Raw genomic sequence first — 20,284 nt, 5'->3', positions numbered from 1 at the left:
AAAGGTTGGGAACTGCTGACTGAGTTTGGTACCAAAACCAGAGCAATACTTGATTTGATCCTTGATAAATATAAAAAAACATTTTGCACCAGAGCCCCTGTTTTCATTTAACAAGCCAATGTTCTCAAATATTAAATGTTGTTTAAATACACCAAGCCCAATAAAATCTTTCTCTAAATAAAATTAAATCTAAATTTTAGTAAAATCGTATTTATATCAGGAACTAACTATGAATTTGACCATATACTCAGTGCCAGTTTTTGATTGTTGACTGTTATGGACAAGTTAGATTAATTGTATCCAGGGTAGGGGGGGATGGATGGAAGAAAGGAGTGATGGAGAAAGAGAGAGAGGTGTACAGAGAGAGGGATGGAGTGACGGATGGTGTAAAGGAAGCTGGAGGCTGTTTTGCAAGGCCTCAGAGACCTGAGTCCGGATATGGCCTGGATATGCAAGGGAGAGTCAATTACTTCCACACACACACACACACACACACACACACACACACACACACACACACACACACACACACACACACACACACACACACACACACACACACACACACACACACACACACACACACACACACACACACACACACACACACACACACACACACACACACACACACACACACACACACACACACACACACACACACACACACACACACACACACACACACACACACACACACACACACACACACACACACACAGACGGACAAAGGAAGAGTGGAAACTCTTTTGTTAAACATCACAGCTGGTGCTGAGTGGAACATGACCAAAAAAGGGAACATGCAGTAAACATTCAATGAGCAGAGTGCACTTTGTATGAATGGAAATGTATAATGGCAACGCTCACTCTGTGTGTATGTGTGTGTGTGTGCGTGCGTGTGTGTGTGTGTGTGTGTGCTTTGGTGCCCATGCCAGGGGTACCAGCAGTAAGTGAGTCATGACTCTGACATTTCCATGCAGTACAGTGTATTACATTACTCCTGCTGGGCTGTGCGACAGGCTTTTATCATCTTCATTCACTTGCTGACCGTGGGCAACCGACAACCTTTAAAAACACACACACCTACACACCAGGGATTCAACCCTGCACATACACACATGCACACTCTCTCTCTACCATGCACATAGCAGAGTGAGAATTAATCTGCAAGTGGGGAGATTAAATGGACCTTTTTCTCAAGCGTCTGTGTGCGTTTTATCTTTAATAGCTGCCTGCAGTGTTTATTTTTGCTTACTAAACTCTACTAAAAAAAAGACAAATTTACTGATATCAATCCCAATGACACCCACCCTCACCCACACGTAAACACTGTCCACACAGTTATTTTCTTTGTGATTTGTCTGCCCCATGGACACATTTTGATTAATAATAATTAATAATTTGCAACATTAAAACATTTTCATATTATTAAGCTTTGTGAATTGAGAATATAATCATTTTCCAGGCTTTTCAAATCTGTGCAAACATCCTATAAGAATCCATCATAAACTACAGCATCCCTGATTTGAGCTTTCCGATAAATAATATTCCCCCAATATATTCTTTAATTTTTGTTTTTGTTTGCATGTTTCGTGAAGTATTGTCCCCTACCGGCAGCAGATGACAGCCTTGCAGGATAACGCCAAGTCAAGGAAGGCCTGGCGGAGCTCGAAGGACAGGGCATATTTCAGCGTCTGGCCATCAATGATCAGTGCCAGCTCGTTCTCCTTCCTCAGAGAGTCGCCCAGAGATGAACAGTGAGCAGTCAGAGTGGCACGGGTAGCCTGCAAGGAGAAAGACACAGAGACTGTTTTTAAACCTTTTTAATTAAGGATGCTTTAATTGCTCTTTTTCCTCTTCAACAGGCTTTTACCAACAATCTGAACTCTCTGGCATTTAATATCCAGGTCAGCAACAAACAAACACATTATATGCTTATAAGGATGAGTGAGGAATTCCTGTTGGCTTACAGTGGAAACATAACCTCTTACCCTTAACCTCACCACTAATTGCCAACAGTCATAAATCTAAAAATACATCTGACCAGTCATAACTCTAATCCTCGCCCTTTCAGGTGACCACTTTAACAAGTTTTTTTTAATTTTTAAAAAATGTTTTTGTGGGGATGTTTTGGCCTCACAAGGTGGTGAAAATACAAATCACACATCAAAAAACACACATATAAATTAGTTGAAAGGTCAAAACCGCTGTCAACAAATGGAAAACAGACGCTCCTGGTTGCAACAAGATGCTTTCATCTGTGGGAAGAATTCAATTGCTTCTGTGTACGCTGAACAATTAAGAATGCCAATATAAAGTTCACAGTTGTTGGAGACATTATCGCAACCCGCCGATTCTACAAGCTCCAGATGGCATGTTGGAATGGCACCATATCTTAAAATCACATATCTTAATTGCAAAGCAGCAACACAACACAGCAGATGAAAAAAAAAAAAAAAAAGGCGAAGAAGAAAGAATGACAAACACACCCAGAGCAGAGAAGAAGAAAAAAAGAAAAAAAGAAAAGATAAATGAGCTGGACTAATGTCGTGGCAAATATATCAATCATGTGCAATAGCAAAGTGTAAGTGTGCGTGTGTGATTTTGTGAGTGTGTGTTTGTATAGATGCCAGCTTGCCTGCCGGGCAGTAGTTTGGGGCAGTTTTGATGGAGCTCTTGATAATAGAGGAACAGGGATTAATAGAGAAAATAAACTTCCCACAGAGATGTAATGAATTCCATGTGGAGGTGCAGGCACGCTACTAGCTAGTTCAGGCCCACACACACACACACACACACACACCTAAATTCACTATATACATTGACTCAAATTAGGTTTTCCATGGGATGCCAGTGTTGCAGAGCCATAGCACAACAATATGAATCTGCAATGCTTGAATGTTAAATAAGAGTTAAGTTACATGACAGTTATTTGGCTGCTCTGTTAGTTAAAAGAGACAAATGTTTTCATGTCAAAGTAATGATCACTAATGTTAAAAGCAATTACAGTACTTCTGCTTAATATTTTCATCTGTTTTACAAAGAGTACAATATATCTGAACCACAGTCCCTTTCCAATAAAGAGATCACCAGAACATTCAGGTTATAAGCCTATTAAAATCGCTCCAACAGGGCAACCAGGTGGCCTAGTGGTTATAATGCATATCATATAACCACAGTGTTCCTAGTTTAATTCCAGCTGGTACATTAGTTGCATGTCATCCCCTCTGTAAATCTTTCTAGTCTGTATATATGCTGTCAAATTGTCCCAAAATTGCCAAGAAAGAACTCTGCCCAACATCTAATAGATAGAAGAGGAATGTTTTATCCATTAAGTGTTGTCTAATAGTGCAGCATACAGCCCCTTAACTTTTTTAAAATCTAGGGACAGTTTTGTGAGTTGTGGTGGAATTCGACTTATGCACATAAACGAAAAGAACTGAGGCAAACTGAAATGATCCATAACAGGAATTGTTTGTGGAAACAATACAACTAAACACATAGCAATTAGTTACACAGGACCAAGCTTTCCACACACAAAAGTGAACAAACATTTAAAAATTTGGCATCACTTGTATCTACACAGTATTTCACAATGGGTTACTGGCGGCCATCAGACCTGAGAGTCCAGTGACCCGCAGAGAGATGACCCCTCTGTCAGATAATCTGCATGTGCGGGAAACAACACACTCAGAAAGCACTCTCATCTATAAATACATGTGCAACACAGTTATATGAACAATGCAGTCTCTTATTTTCTTGCCAAACAGCGATGTACACATACGTTCTTCTCTGCACACAACTGTCCCTCCTCTTCCTCAAAAATTCCCTGCTCTTGTTTTCTCAGCCTGAGGCTGTGTGTTTTTCTTTGTATGCCGGAATTCCTGTTTGCACTCACCTTTTTCCCCAAACAGGGGAAAGGAAAACAAAAACATAATGAAAGGATTAAAGGAGATTACAGGTTGTCAAGGTTCTGAAACTCAAAGTGTCTATGTGTGTATGTGTGTGTGCACAGTGTGTGTGTTTTTATAGAGGGGTAAAAACACAATTACACATGTATGAGTGTGTCTGTTAGCATGTAAGCGCGCAGGGGTTGTGTGTGTGTTTACTGTATGTGTAGTGTAGCATATGTGAGAAACGAGAATCTGACAAAACCTCAAGCGAGGAGCTTTTCCTCACCTCATCACAAAGGAATGGACACACAAAGCCTCAGCAGTATAATGCAACGTAAACAGGCCCTAAGTGAAAAATGATTGTATAAAAACACTGTACATGACACATATCTGGGGTGGAGGGTGTTGACGCTTCAAGTCTTGCACAACTCTTGGCATGGGCTTTGATTCTGTGAAGTGCTTCTCAACATGATAAGGAGATCACTTTTTCAATTATTTTAATATCTAATATAATGTGTCAATCTCTAGTTGTGTCTGATATTTACCACAGCATGAACCTTTGTAACTTTCAGGTCAAACAGGCAAAGATAGAGAGGGTCAGACACATGGGTCAATCCCCAACTGAATGCTAACAGTTCCCCAGACCATGCCACTGCGACTTGTCACAGCAGGTCCTGTCAAAGCTTTAGCGCCAGCTAAGATAACCTGGGATAATAACCAGACTAAGTCTGCAGGGAGCTATAGAAGATTAAAAAGGTAACTAAAAGGTACAAACACTAGTTAGCACTTAAAGCTAACAGGCAGCAAGAACAGCAAGTCCAGACCTAACTGTATCCTTTTGCCAAAAGAATGCCGTCTTGAACATGAAAAGAAACAGCTCACAAAAGGGTCCAGTATGATCTGTTAACACTTTCTCAAACAGACCAAACACGGGACCAAAGAAAAATGCATTACTATGTAACTTTCTTCTTTCTCACGCTAAATTACCCGCTATTTCTGGAGACCTCGGAGGAAAAAAATAGCTTAGTTCTTTGATTGCACTAGTTGCAATATGACAGATCTCATTAGTAGGCAATTTTATGTTCCAAACTAAACTTTTTTTTATATGAGCTCAAAGAAGGCGGAAAACATTTTTTACGCACACGCACACACCCACACCCACACACACACACACACAAACACTTTGTAAACCATGTTCACAGGCCCTTCTGCATGGAATTTTATCAGGTTTATATTTGGATCACAAAATGGGCAGGGTGAGGGGATAGTTTGAGATATCACAGGTCACCTTCTGTCACTGCATACTTTACCATAAAACGCACAAGGACACTTACACCCACGCGTGCAAATATATATATATACACATTTATATATACACACACATGTATGAAACAATGGTTAGACCCATTATAAAAAAATGTATATACTGTCTAAACAGTATAAAACATGCAAAAAGTGCTAAGCAAGGCACAAAGAAGGGAAGAAAGACAACAGTCGAGGAGTGTAAACTAGCCTGAGACAAGAGAGTAGCGCTGCTGAGTGAAAAGAAGGTGGAGAAAGATGTGCTCATAACTGAGGTGCAGATTCTGTCACCAGTGGGTTTTAATATACCATTTAATTATCAGACTGTGCATCTGTGCAAACACCCACATCCTCTGCTGCCTGAGCCAGGAACTCACACATGCACACGCACACACACACACACATACACATACCCGCTGAGCAAAAAAAAGGACAAAAAAATAAATTACAGACACACGTGGATATAAATAGTGGGAGGCCTGATGTACAAAAAACATACTAAGTTGTAAAATCCAGAACAATAGAACATGCTAGCTGAAGCACTAAACATGTGTAAATGTGTGTGTGTGTGTGTGTGTGTGAGAGAGGGTGTGTGTAAAGATGATTAATGAGCAGAAGAGAGATGTTGTTTGTTTAAGGGTTGTAATGCGGGTCGCATGACGGGGGACAGGGGGATTGTGGGAAAGTTAGACGAAATGTATATTCAGAACTATGAAGTTGATCAGGGTGCCAATGCATCTAGCGTAAACAGTGTGTGTGTGTGTGTGTGTGTGTGTGTGTGTGTGTGTGTGTGTGTGTGTGTGTGTGGGATAGAAATAAGACTTTAAATAAAATACACTTTCAGTGTATACGCTTGAGTATCCCTCAGTATTGACTAAACAGAAGGAGACAGGTCAAAGATTTGTGTCAGTCTGTGTGTGGCATGTGATTCGAAGGTGACAGATGGCGTTTGTCACAGCTTTAGCGGTCGCAAACCGTTTACCCAGGAGGCATTGCTCACAGAGTTTTGTTTTGATGAGGAGGAGCACCAAAAGGAGATCGCATTACCACTCACTCATCGCCCTCACATGGCTCAGCCAAATCTCCCCTCCTTCGTCTCCCCCGCCGTCCCTTTCCCTATCTAGATCCAGATTGTCTCATAAATGAAGTACAATAAACACTCCCCCTGTTTTATGCACAAACACACTCCTGCGCTTCCACAAAGATAAACACACATATTTTGTTTCTTGTTCCTGCTCTCCCGACTCTCCCTCTAACACATATTTTCCCTGTCACACACCACAGAGGCTGTGTAGTCGCTTCCTGTGCATAGAGAGGGTGCTGACAGATGTGGAGGTAGTGGTGTGAACGAGACATGGAGCGGAGAATGGGCTTGGTTGGAGAGGGGAGGGGGGGGAAGTGGGGGCATCTGTACAGATCAGCCTTCACGCTGACACCAGAGGGAAGATGGTACGATAGAGAAGAAGGTAGAACAAATTTTTCATGCAAGTGGGACAAGAGGTCAACCTCGTGGTAAGGTTTTGATAAGCAGCTTCTGTTTTCGCTCATGTGCAGGTGACAGTTTCAAACAGGCGAACACATAAAGAAGCTGAGCCAGCACGAGTTATTTTAAGTGAGAGTTAAGTGTTGTGCTGAAGAATGCGTCGCTTTCATCCAAGCCGATCAGCAGTCACAACGAGAGCTCTCTGAAGTTGTCCTGATCGACAGGCATGACTGTGACACCATGTGCACACTGGAGTATGCTACATGCGCACACACACACAAATGTTTCTTCTCTTATAGCAACATGTCTAAATGTGAATCTAGCACATCGGGTTATTAATATGTTGTTTATATGAAGAGGATACTGAATACCTCATCTGATTTATCCCTGATTGTTTGTGGGATGTGATTACTAACAGTTTTGGTTAAAGTAGTCTGTCATGTTTGTTGAGTCTCATGTCTGCTGCGTTGCATGTACACACACACACACACACACACATTAAGGTACGCTACAAACATCCCGACCACTAAAGCATACTGTACATCATACATTTGTCACATGAAAAAATCCTCTCATGATCCATGGTGTGTTTCATGTCAGCCAGCTGTCCCTCTCAGCTTTCCAAACACTACAAAAAGAACCCTCTCAGTAATGACAAATGTTTTAATCTTAAACCTCCTCAACAATAACCACAGAGAGGCCTTTTATTCACTCCAAAATTAGACATTTTCTTTGTGTAAGGCTCACCTACAGGGCATACTTATTGTGTTTAACGACAATAAAACCAAATCTTATCTAATTTAATCTAAACAGCCCCACTGGAGTTAGTGAACATTCAAAAATTGCTCTAGGACACATCAGCAGGGTGGGTAGTTGCCATTACGTTGTTATTGAGGCCAGGTTTCCAGCTGAAAGACAGATTCTCTACACTATCAAGTTGTTTAAAGTTGCTGCTAAATGGAGTGTGTTGAACTGTCTGTATTTGACATAAGGGAAGCCTAAAACTACATCACACATCTTTTTTCTTGCCTTTATTTGATAGCCTAAAGTGCAGGGAGAGACAGGAAACATGGGTGTAGAGAGAGATATTACACGCAACCAAGGTGCATGAAGTTGAGTCATTTTGTAGAGCACATCAGAGCTTTTATGTGTTTTTCCTCTACTTGTAGGTGTCATTTGACTCTACATAGTATAAAGAATTGGCCTGAAAATGATGATTCTGAAAAAAGCCCAACTCTCTTAATACTCATATGATTAGCTCAGCCGCTTTAACCCACCACACTCAAACACTGTCATTTGTTTATACTGGAAGTCTCATCTTAAGACGGCACCTCTCAGTTATGGCCAACATCCACCATAGATACACCCTGCCTCATTTCAAGTCGCTCAGCTGTAGAAGTGATTTTTTTTCTGCCTGAAAATTTGACCCATGGTAGATGATACAAACTTTTTATTTTCTGACACGAAGGTGGGAAAATAGTCAGAACCAATAATAACAAAATACGTTGATCTTAATAGTCCTAATAGACCTATATCAGTGTGTAATCGCTGTTGAGGAATTTCCACATGGAAAAAAGACATGATGATCAGTTTGGGTGAAATTAAAGCATATATACAATAATTGAATTACGTGTCAGTGATAACAGTGGGGCAAAAACAATTATAGATTTTTCTTTAGGTTCACACCTGTTTGATCATCCAGGCCAGACTATATCGAACAGACCTTCGACTGTTCACTTGAACAGTATACGAACAAACTTGGTAGACAGGATACTAACAAAATCATTCAAACCATATTAAGGATGATCCACTTACAACACTAACTGACATCCACCCTCTTGTACTAATTATAAATGCAATTTTCAGGCTAGTACCTTTATTACCCTGACTTTAAATGCTCACCAGGTCCAACTCAATTTACTAAGTGTCTGAGTGGCCTTGCTTGCTGTCTGGCTTTAAACCAGCAGTTCCCAAAGTCTAGGGGCTTCCAGACACCACTTTGATACATAAGTGAAAGAATAAAACTTCACAAATACTTCTTTTATGAGAAGTTGGCATATACGGGAAAGCAAAATTATTGTAGGTGTGAAGTTGTGCAATTAAATCTAAAATTGTGTCCTACATTGAAATCCTTTCACATAGTCCAATTGGATGCAATGTTGAACACATAAAGGCCTCTAATGCCATGTTGATCATGCTATAGACTCATAAAATCACAAGGCTCAAAGTGCAAGACACCCGCCATCTGTGCAATGACTTACATGAAGCAGGAAAATTATGAATGCAAATATAAATGTCTCTCCATCTAGGTTTAATACACACATAGGGCCTAGAAAATGGGCACTAACACACTCACGCATACGCACAAGCACACACACACAGAGCCAATACTTAAAATTTATGAGGCATAATATCCCCCGTCTCGCAGATAAACAAACTGTAAAAGTGAATACACTGTGATTTTGTGCGTATATACATATAGTGTGGGCACACATGTGGGAGCATGGGAGTGTTTGTGCGCATGTGTGACAGACAGACACAGAAACGCATGACAGCAATCAAGTCACTTAGGTAAAGCATATATACACATAAAGCCTTAATGCAAAGAACACATAAGTGGGACAAAAAATCTAATGTACAGCTTAAGTATGTCTCAGATCTCACTCTAAACAGCAAACAGGGGCAGTCACAAAAATAGACCAGACAGATACATTCTGTACCTTCAGCTTGTATTAAGCCAGAAATAGGTTAAATATGTGATAACTGAACGCCATGTACTGTGTGAGAGTACTTATGAAAAAGAGAGAGAGAGAGAGAGAGGGGGACAGAAGTGATAGTTCAGTGCTCATCTCTTTTCATCCCTTTCTCCAAAGGGACACCAGATACTTTAATTACCTGCACCTGTGAGCACACAAAGAGCCCCACCCACCAATCTGGATGTGGACCACACCTTTGTTCCCACGACAACCTTCTTAAGACCCTCACCTCCGTCCCCCAACCCTCTTATGCTCATACATAAACACATACAAAAAGTCCCAATATGGTCCACAGTGTACACAGACAGAATGGGAGACAGCTGGAGAGAGAGGATCTACTCACATCCAGAGAGTCTTCGTTCACGATAATGAGGGACATGCCATGTGTCACCAGACGACAGGAGTAACCTGAGGAGCAGAAACAGATAGTGGAAGGTAGAGAATGGGGGATGGGAAATAGATTACATTTACTCAAAGTGAAAACACAGGTGAAAAACTGGTCTCATGTACAATTAAAGTTACAAAATCCTGCAATACTATCCTACTCCATTCCCCTTCATCAGTATGTGACCATTTTTATAGCCCTATAGTACCCTGATGTGCATAGTTCAACTATATCATGCACCACTTAAACATAGGAAAATAGGTCATAGGTAACAATTATTCTGAATACAAGGAAAATCAAGGTACTGGCAATACAATATATCAGTGTAATTTTTATAAAAAAGGTGTGGGACATATGAAAGAAGATTTGTACAGTTTCTGGTGGTGCCCCAAATGTTAAACTAAGAGCGACAAGTTTCTACTCCCAAGATTTTGTTGTTTTTTGGACATCTGCCACCAACTTCCTCGACGACTGCCAAAAGAAACCAAACGCACCAATATCATTGCTGAGTCCCTTCAACGCCCGAGTACACAGGCACATTTCACTGAGAGATTGGAGCCATGTCTGGAATTTCACAGCCCATATAATGCTCGCTATTATTTCGGTCATAATTTAATTAAGACGACAAGGGGACTTCCACACCATCACTGGATTTGACTACATCACTGGTACATACTCCACTATCAGCTGCTTTCACTTTCCATCTGCTTGTTGAGAGCCATAACTTATATTTTGGCCATAGTGTTTCCTTTAAATGCTTTTCTCTCACCTATGTTGATGGCAGTCTCCTGTTTATCTCCAGTAAGAACCCAGATCTTGATGTCAGCCCTCATCAGAGTGGCGATGGTCTCTGGCACACCAGCCTGCAGACGGTCCTCGATGGCGGTGGCGCCCAGCAGCATTAAGTTCTGTTGGTGAAACACGGCAGCAATATTCAAAAAGACAGTGACAACCAAATATGGTAATAAAAAAAGAGTTAAGTAAGTTAAAAGAAATCATATTTAGGACACAGCCAGACATCTCTAGCCTGTATGTGAGGGCTCTTTCTCTCCAGAGAATAGAATTCATATCTAATTTGAGGATGCCAGCGAGTTCAGCTCAGTTGGTACACCAGCTCTGTACCAGCTCTGTGTCTTCGTGCCAAGAAGTAACCCATTACCTTTCCCCCCTTTGCTTTAATTTGTTCAGCATTTAAATGCACGTGTACCCTCATTAGACACACTCGGATGAACACACAAACACTAGCACAGACACACAAGGTAACACTACTGTGTTGTTGACTCCAGTTTTATGGGGCTTTTGGCAGGCTGGCGCAGGTAATTACCCTTGTGGTCTCACAGTCTGAGCTCCCCTTCTCCTCCTGCTTCCTCTTTTTTTCCCTCTTCACTTAGTTTTCTCACCTCTGCTCTGCCACCTTTCATCTCAATTCTCTTGCAAGTGCTCTCAGCTGAAATCTCTTTATCACTGTTCTCTAGACAATGCAACCTAACCTACCGCCACCCCTGACGATCGTAGACGTTTTAGCAAAGAGCAGAATGCGTCTTTATACTCTGCTTAAAAATAAGACACACAACTTGAGCACAAGTTAAAGACTTGAGTACTGACATAGGACCATAGGCAGGAAACAATGGAGCTCCTCTGCCACCTGCTGGCAAACTTGAAGTGCATGTTTTTTGGCTGTACCGCAACAGCATGGCCAGCCCTATAAACATGCATGTCTGTCACTGACTGAGTGATGAAGTTACACCATTAGTCGGCTGAATGCTGCATGATTGAGCGATGAAGTTACACTATGCCGCCACTTTCTGTATCCGTTTCAAAGTAAAAGCCCTCTAGCACTTCATGCAGGGTCCAGCCATATACCAGGTTTTGACCTAGTCTTGTTTATGAGTCAATATGTACTCAGAGGACTTGCAAGTACTTTTTCTTCCCTCCACACTTCTGCTCTCACTTCATAGCAGTCTATTAATACTTTTAGTCAATTTTATATCTGGCACAAAAAAGAGAGATATTTAAGACCCGTTCAGGACTTGTAAAAAAAACACATAACATAAGAAATTACAAAGTGAAAACGAACCTTTTCCAGTAGTTCATAACACTCCTCTAGTTTCTGAGCACGGTCTTTGAGCACAGTGCTGACCCGATTGTACTCCTTCAGCCATTCCTGGTAGGCACCTTCTTCCAGGTCAACATAGGCGAAACACAAAGTTCTCAGGCCTGGATAGATAAGAGAAGGAGGACAGGAAAGTAAATCAAAGTGGTCATGGAGAAGGATTAGATTATTTTTTTAACAGGGCATGAATAGTCCAAAACATGTTTTTTTTGCTTTGAGAGCACTGGAAGGCTGAGAAGGAGACAGAATTGAGGAAACTCTAGAGTGATTTGACCCTCAAAATAGAGGTGAGACCAACTATTTATTGCTATTTCTTAAATGCAGCCCCCTGAACTCAGTCTCTGCGTTCTGATTAGATGTCTTTGAACACTCAGTATAACCAGTACGTGGATACTTTTGCTTGTTTTTGAAAATAAAAATCAACTTTTTAAGTCATAAGGCTCAAGTGAGGTCATGAGGCATTATTGTAAAAAGTCAAGTTGCACGTCTTTTTTGATTTTGCCCAGCCACGTTTGATACAACCAGATTTGTGAGTTTTTATGAGGTCTTTGTGCCTCTGCTTCAGACTGGCAGGTTTTTATATGTGCTTCTAAAAGGTAACACTACATTACTTCTTAACAACTACACAATTAAACAAAACCATGATAAAAAGCCTTTGAATACAAGAACTTTAGAGATGTGTCGGCGAAATGTACAGTTGAATCTGAATATAGAGTTGACAAAGAAACAATGGATCAGTAAAGATATCAACACAAAGAAATAAAAAGGATATAAAGTGAAACTAAAAGTATCTTCAGAGAAAAACACTCAAATATGGCTTCAGCTGCCCCTTTCTCTTACCTTCAGTAGCAAATTGTTCTAGATGAGCAATGGTTAATTCGTTGTACTGTGACGCCTCAGTAAGGCGTTCAAAAATGACATTATCCTACAAAAAAACAAAAACAAAAACAAAATAACCAATTCAGCATTAAAATGCAATTCCTTTTGAAAAGAATACTGGAGTGTTAAATTACACTGATAATGAGGTAAACATACAGCTCCTTTGCAGTACAGCCGTAGCTTTCCGTTGGGAGTCCTAACCACCACAGACATACGTTTGCGGTTACTGTAAGAGAAAGTGGGTTTAGTTTCTAAACACAATACAGTCTTCTGTTACTGAGTTATTTATTGACTGAGAAGAAAATGTATGCGAGTATTACCTGGAAAACTCCAGAACATTCAGTAGCTCATAACTCATCTCTTTTCCTCTCTGAAATACACAACACAAAATATCAACTGCTGGCATTACAAAACAAAACTTTTACCGCAGTTAAAATGTGTATATTCACACTTACAGCTTCAATGATGACTGAATGTGGGGTTCTTGCAGTGAAGACAAAGCCAAGCCCTTTGGCTCCTTTGACCAGTGCTCCTTCATCTGGTGAGGAGGCCTGGTAAATTATCTGGTTTCCTTCCATTTCTGGGACCACCGTGTGGCACACAGCCATCATGGTCAGGAACTCGCAGATCTGAGGTGATGTAGGCTGGAAACACACACATAACCAGAGAAAACATAATTATCAAGGTGGTCGATTTTGTGTACAGTCAATTTGCTCTAAACAAAGAAAGAGTAGAGAAAACCTACATGCTCTTTTTCGATGTTCTGGATGAGAGCTGGGTCGTCAAACTCTGTTGAATTATTGCTGTTGGAAGGCAGATTGCTGCGAGACAAAAACAGCAATTCAAACAGTTAATCCAATTACTATGTAGACAAAAACGTCTTTGAGAATTTTCTGGCATTCAAACAACAAATCCAGTATTTCAGGCTAAAATAAGTGTATTTTTATATTTATTATTCCCAGCAAAGCATGCACAGTACATTGATTTCTCAAAGCATGCTGAAGCTAAATAAAGAACATTAGAAAGGGACGACAGATGAGAGGGATGGAGGAGAAGGTCACTAACCTGAAGTCTTCCATTGAACGATCACAGTCAAGATCAGGGAAGTGGCTGTAGTGATTAATGAGGTTGTTTAGCAAAAGGAATCAGTTCAGTTGATGAGTTGATTAGTTCATCCAATCAAACATGCAAGAGTTTAATTCATTAGTGAATGAAGTAAACTAATTAACAATTCATTATTTACTACAAGTTAGTCTGAGTCATGAATTCATGAATCAATATATTTAAAGGAAACAAAGGTGCACTTGGAGAGCTTTTGAAGTGGAGCAGAAAGCTTCGCCTAGAAGTAAAGCTACTGTAAGAGGCAAAATTGATTTTACAAAAAAAAAGAAAAAAGAAGACTGACCCATAAGTAATTCCCGCAATGGTACACTTCTTAAAGTGCATGACGTTACAGGTCAGAGTCCCTGTCTTGTCGGAAAAGAGATATTTCACCTGCAAAAGACAGACAGATAATAGGAAATTAAAGCAAACTGTTTCAATTGACAGTATAGATGTAGTGACAAATTTCAGCATTTCTGGGCGCTAATTATTGGGGGAGAAGAGGACTGACCTGGCCCAGCTCCTCATTAAGATTGGACGTTCGGGCCATTGCTGGTGTGTCTGTCTCTGCGTAGTACATCTCCACATCCTGAGATTTAAAAAAAAAAAGAAAATAGAAAAGCAAATTAATAAAGACTATTTCCTCAATTATAGTTTTTAATGTTTGAAAACACGCATTACAAAACACAATGGTTCATACCCAGTTGATGAAGAGGGCTTGTGTGAATTTGACCACCTCCAGTGTGACCAGCAGGCTGATAGGGATCAGGTTGTTGTAAAGGATGATGAACGTCAGCAGATTATATGCAAAATTAGTAGAGATGTCACCTGCATACAAACACACCACACTCACTTTTAAAATATGTTCTGGTCCAACTTCACTCTGGGATCCAAAATCAGCACATTTCATTTTTGTAAATTAGAGATTGTGCAGTGTGTGTGTGTGTGTGTGTGTGTGTGTGTGTGTGTGTGTGTTTTCTCACCAGCACGGGACAGATACCAGCAGGACTCTTCAGTATGTTCTCTGTTCCAGATGGCAGCGCCCACAGAGCTGATCAGGGCCATGACCAGCAGGATGCCAAACAGGACTAGGATCTGCATATTGGTCACTCGCTCCACATTAGAGCGTTTCAGTGGCGCTTTGGTGGAGTTCTGTGAGGAGGACAGGTCAAGTAAATTAGTAAGAAACACACAGACGTGCAGTTTCATACAGTTACAAAGGTTTCTCTAGGGATAAAATGTCAACTGGCAGGACTCTCTAATCCCCTTTATTTTACTAATTTAATTTGTCATTACACAAAAACAAATATGAGATTATTGTTAGAAAAAACATTTTTGGCAAAGTAATTTGTCAGCAATTCATACCCTGGGAGTGAAGAATTATCTTACTTCCCAGCTTGGATGCACTCCCAGTTAAAAATGCGTCACACAGTTAATTAAAAGGCCTTAAACTATCTAGATGTCTATCTAGATAGTTTAAGGAGGAAGGAAGGGAGAATTTAATTAATACAAAAATGAAAAAAACTCCAAAATGCCCACACACTCGCATGTTATGAAGCTCTGACTCAGTATACTGAATCCAGATAAGACACTAAGTTTACCTGCATCAGTTTCGAGTCATGGCCTGTGTAGACGACGATTCCCACAACCCACTGTGTGTTCCTGAGCTGGGCGCCGCGCAGCAACACCTGGTCTGGACCTAGGGGAACAGGACTGAGGAGCAAAAGAGGATAAGCAACAAAACATGATATATCAAAGCAGAATTAGGGTTGGGTTTTTTTTGGTAAAATATATGCATAATGTTAACACTATTGAGTATCATACTGAGTATTTTCTTCTTTCAAGACACCAAGCTTTACCTTTCTTGCCGAAAATGTTTAATTTAATTAATGACCAATGCAAATGCTTTCATTGGGGATTGTTGTGCTATTTTGTGCTCTATCGGATAACTATAAAAATCTATATTATGCAAATGATTCTATGCCATCTCTGCCAGGTCTGTTTTATACAAAGACATAATTTACCAAAAGACTTGCTGTTTAAAACTTGATAAATTAAGCAAAGAACAATGAAAACATACCTGTTACAGTCCATTAATAACTGATCATGAAACAAATGATATATGTATGTGTGTGTGAGTATGATTCTCACTTTTGGTTTTCCAGCCGCAGTGTACCAGTGAAGTCATACAGGTGTCTGTTGGGGCCTTCACACTCCAAACGGCCAGACAGTGTAATCAAATCCTCCAGGGTCTGAAGGCCAGCTGTGAGCGAAAGACCCTGGATGGCAAATTAAGTCAAGTTTACTTTTGCCAAACAAAATGATGACAAACCTATTTAAAATGTAAGATTCATAAAAACGTACATACTAAACTATTCAAACCAGGGGATAGAAATAAAAGACAAGGACTACAAGAAACACAATCACTTTGCATGTGACCATGTGGATCTTAGGTTATTTAAATGAATGGTCTTAACTTAATTTGTTCATTTGCAAAGTATCCCTCCTTGAATGTTCTTTTTGTAAAGGGTAATGTCTTTAAAGCGGGTTAGCAGCTCCTTAACACACTGCAGTTCTCAAAGTGCAAAGACGCTCTAAATGTTTGGTTTTACAGACTGTTTTTACAGCATGCATTTGAGGTCAGGGAGGAAGTTCCACAGTGACCGCAAGCTGAATCCATGCACTGAGAAATCCATGCACTGAGAAATCCCAGAAACTAAGGGAATCATTCTGAGAGATTTGCTCCTGTGTCCTACCTGTCTGATCTTCAGGTTGGTTTCACCATCCAGGTTAGAGGTCTCAGTGTAACACATAGCCTGTGGTTCACTGTGGAGAACAGGTAGAGTTGCATCAAAACATAGTAGTGCAGAAATAAGTAGTCAATCAGCAGACAATCAATCCATGACATTTTTTACATCATTTAATCATTAAAGTAATTTATTTCCTGGTTACAGCTTCTAATAACATCTAAACTTACAAGTATTATGGCTAGCTAACCCCAGCCCTATAAACATACATACTACAGATTAACTGAGGACACATATTAAAAGACATACATACACAAATGCATACAGAAACACACATTCATACACACACTGAAGTCTGACCTGGAGGACACAATAACCATGTCAGCTGGAAGGTGTTGGCCATTGGTCACCTTCACTATGTCTCCTACTGCCACCTTGTGGCCAGGGTTCAGCAGTGTAACAGTGAAGTGGAGGAAAGAGAAGGAGGGGTGTTAAGGCAAAGGGGAAGGGGCAATAGGACGGGTAAGGGAGGAAAACAGAGGGGGGGGAAAAAAGGCATGACAATTAGTGAGCAGCCAAGAGGCAGCAAAGACAGAGAGACAAAACATAAAGTGACAGTAAGCACAGCAGTGCATAGCTTCAATTGTTTTGATTAGGCTGCAACAGGAGCGGACCAGAGTAGGACACACAGGAAATTACAAGCATATAGATAAGAGACATAATGAAGAAAAAGAGAACAAAATGAGAAAAAGTTGAGTTCACTGATCATATCAGTTCTGACACACATCGGCCACAACCAATGAGAACATTCAGCCTAGCAACACTGGAAGGTTTTGAAAATTCATTTTGAGAAGCTACCTGACATTTTACACCATCAAGTAAAACATAACAATACTCATGACATATTTGATTGCCCAATATGATAATATCAGAAAACTGAGCCAAGTATTTCGGGATTTTATCACCAGGATAGAGACAGGCTCCAACAGAGCGAGGCTGCTGTATCAGGCCTGGACTATTTAATTTTGTTCTTCATTCTGCTTGGTTTCCCACCTACTTTAGAATATAACTTGTTTTCAGGTTATAGAGGACTGGAGGGAGGTAAGACTACAACACATACCATTAGATGTGACCTGGGGAAAGTTGACTGCTGCATTATCAATGCCTAATGGACCTTACTTAAATTGGCTTTCTACCAAAGCGCTACTCTGATTTTACAGCACGTAATTAATCATGTACAAAGCACAAGGGGAATTTTTGCATGTCACTCCAATCAGTGGGAGGAATTACAAAATCCCCAAAAATCAAGTTTATGACATGATAAAGGGAAAATGTACAAGAAGAGAATATTGTTAACATTTAAAACAAAAGTACAGATCTCTCCATTCAGAGAGAGAGAAAAGCTATTGAAAGCAGCTGGAGCAAATTCCTTCACCTGTTCTGACCCTGACAAACAAGGGGGTAAATTCCTGCTCTACACTGGTGTCACTCGCATAACAAGGACTCTAATTTGATTTGATTTGACCTGCTGGAACAGGACTGTACACAGCTGGACTCGGTTATAGGGTACATAAGAAATAGTTACTCATTTGATTTATGAGAACATACTGTACGTAAACGGATGCACTCTGACAACCTTCATTTGTTTCAGGTAACTTTAATTTGGCAAAGATTTTGCTGAAATTGAAATAGAAAACCAAAATATTCAAACAAACAAAACATGGCTAAGTGGAGTATTGGACAAATCAAGTCCAAAAACAACAAACCAGCCAGCTCACTTATCATCTGGCCCTAAAACATCAATACTAATTGGCAGGGTATCTTTTTACTGTCTGGCATCCAAAGCACGGACAGATGCTGGCCCAACACACACTGAGTGACCACATAAAAGAAGCACACAATAAATCCTAGAAGAGCAGAGAGTATGTGATCAATGCACAACAGGTGAGATGCAGACAGAAATGCAGCTTCTGAGACTGTAATGTAATTATTTAAGAAATGTGATTTGCTTATCCCCCCTTTCACAAAACTAAGAGAATAGAAAGCATCATGTTGCACTTGCAGACAGACAACTGCAATATATATAATAATCTTGCTAATATTGATTGTATTATATAATTTTATTACTGTTCTGGTTTTGCAGCAATTCACCCCCAATAGTGGCATATGTTGGTTTATTATCTGGATCTTTTTAAATTGATATACAGCACCAATCAAAAGTTTGGACATACCTTCCCGTTCACTTCAGTGAGAAAGTGTGTCCAAACTTTTGAATGGTGCTGTAGTTTCAATTGGTAATTTACTTACTTTTGTAAGCATTTGTACTTCTTTGCTGCCTTTTCATAGTCATTTATACCAATAGAGTATGTTAAACTGGATTGTATAACTGAGAGAGCAAGAGGTAGTGCAGCACTGATTAGTGAGAGAGCAACAGAGCTGAAGTCTGTGATGGTAGTGATACCTGTTTCCAGATGACGGTCTGCCAGGCTCCGTTCCGCAGCACTGAGAGACAAGGACAACATGGCCATCAGTCAACCAACAGAGCAGCTCTCATACAGTATTCACAGCGACTAAACTTTTGTCTGAGGCTGCGTGGCCTGTGCTATAGTGAGTGACAGACAACAGCCATTCAGTCCGTCATGAAAGGAAAACAAAACCATGCAAATAGACACAAGGACACTCATGGAAAAGTGCACAGAAGAGTGATGGATATTAATAAGCACGCGTGCACAGTCACACACACACACACACACACGTAGCCGATACCTGTTGTTTTCTTCTTGTTGACGGTGTTATCTGCTTTATGTCTTTTCTGTAAAGAAACCCAAGACGATGTATTACATTTCAAGATAATCACTGGATGTCCCTCCCACACTTAAAATATTTAAAAACCTTAAATTCTGCTGCAGTACTTACATAGTCCTCTATGATCTCTTTGATCCCGGCCACGGTGAGGATGAAGATGAGAGGGACAAGTGTTGTGTAGCGACCGGTCGGTGATACATCAGGGATTTGCTGATGGGAGTCAAGAGAGGCAGCACTCAAATCATTGCTGATAGTGAGTATTGAATTGCTTAGAGCATTCATAATAGACCATCATGGTGATGGCACAGATAAACATTAGTTGTTACTGCATTAGGTTGTACACAGGAACTGGTCCAGCTTTCACCCTCATACTGATAACAGAGCAATTGATACAGATATTGTTTTCAGCACATGACATCCCTTTATTTAAATCACACGAGGCAGTGACGTATAATGATGAATCTTTGGAGGGGAAGTGGAGCCATGTTATTTTCTGATCAGTTCACAGCCATAACAAATAAACAAGCCCACACCACCACCTCTACCCCACACCTCCACACAACCCTGCGGAGGTGCACTGCAACGCCTGATTTGATCTGAATACTGCCTTAGTGCAACTTTCCATGAGGCTCACATGGAGTGCTCTTCTTCTCCAGCATCAATGGAAAAGAAAATGCTGTCACTCCATCAGGTGGGGACAACAGTGTGCGATCTAGTGACTATCCTCTATGAAAGTTCTTTCTAATTTTACAATTTCTTTAGCTCAGAAAAGTTCCAAAATATGTCATAAGAAGAAAAAAGTAAAATTAAGTAAAATGAA

General features: G+C 40.4%; 1 protein-coding gene across 4 annotated transcripts in view; it reads right to left on the bottom strand.

The window, feature by feature from the left end:
• The window catches only part of atp8a2 (ATPase phospholipid transporting 8A2), a 50,277-nt gene that overhangs the window by 18,276 nt on the left and 11,717 nt on the right, over positions 1 to 20,284 (bottom strand). For 3 of the 4 annotated variants that reach the window (XM_062441217.1, XM_062441219.1, XM_062441220.1), the window contains 21 exons: positions 19,576 to 19,674; positions 19,426 to 19,471; positions 19,121 to 19,161; positions 17,020 to 17,093; positions 16,669 to 16,738; positions 16,064 to 16,191; positions 15,514 to 15,625; positions 14,896 to 15,064; positions 14,613 to 14,740; positions 14,424 to 14,501; positions 14,217 to 14,305; positions 13,877 to 13,921; positions 13,557 to 13,632; positions 13,267 to 13,455; positions 13,132 to 13,181; positions 12,968 to 13,037; positions 12,773 to 12,857; positions 11,897 to 12,036; positions 10,589 to 10,727; positions 9,778 to 9,842; positions 1,612 to 1,784 (listed from right to left, as the gene is read on the bottom strand). In XM_062441217.1, the coding sequence (XP_062297201.1) occupies positions 1,612 to 1,784; positions 9,778 to 9,842; positions 10,589 to 10,727; positions 11,897 to 12,036; positions 12,773 to 12,857; positions 12,968 to 13,037; positions 13,132 to 13,181; positions 13,267 to 13,455; positions 13,557 to 13,632; positions 13,877 to 13,921; positions 14,217 to 14,305; positions 14,424 to 14,501; positions 14,613 to 14,740; positions 14,896 to 15,064; positions 15,514 to 15,625; positions 16,064 to 16,191; positions 16,669 to 16,738; positions 17,020 to 17,093; positions 19,121 to 19,161; positions 19,426 to 19,471; positions 19,576 to 19,674 (2,066 nt within the window). The remainder of the gene's footprint in view (positions 1 to 1,611; positions 1,785 to 9,777; positions 9,843 to 10,588; positions 10,728 to 11,896; positions 12,037 to 12,772; positions 12,858 to 12,967; positions 13,038 to 13,131; positions 13,182 to 13,266; positions 13,456 to 13,556; positions 13,633 to 13,876; positions 13,922 to 14,216; positions 14,306 to 14,423; positions 14,502 to 14,612; positions 14,741 to 14,895; positions 15,065 to 15,513; positions 15,626 to 16,063; positions 16,192 to 16,668; positions 16,739 to 17,019; positions 17,094 to 19,120; positions 19,162 to 19,425; positions 19,472 to 19,575; positions 19,675 to 20,284) is intronic. The other variant, XM_062441218.1, reaches the window with a different exon arrangement.

The sequence above is a fragment of the Scomber scombrus genome, chromosome 20, assembly GCF_963691925.1.
Source record: "Scomber scombrus chromosome 20, fScoSco1.1, whole genome shotgun sequence".
NCBI classification, from domain to species: Eukaryota; Metazoa; Chordata; class Actinopteri; order Scombriformes; family Scombridae; genus Scomber; species Scomber scombrus.
This window is presented reverse-complemented; position numbering and strand designations above follow the sequence as displayed.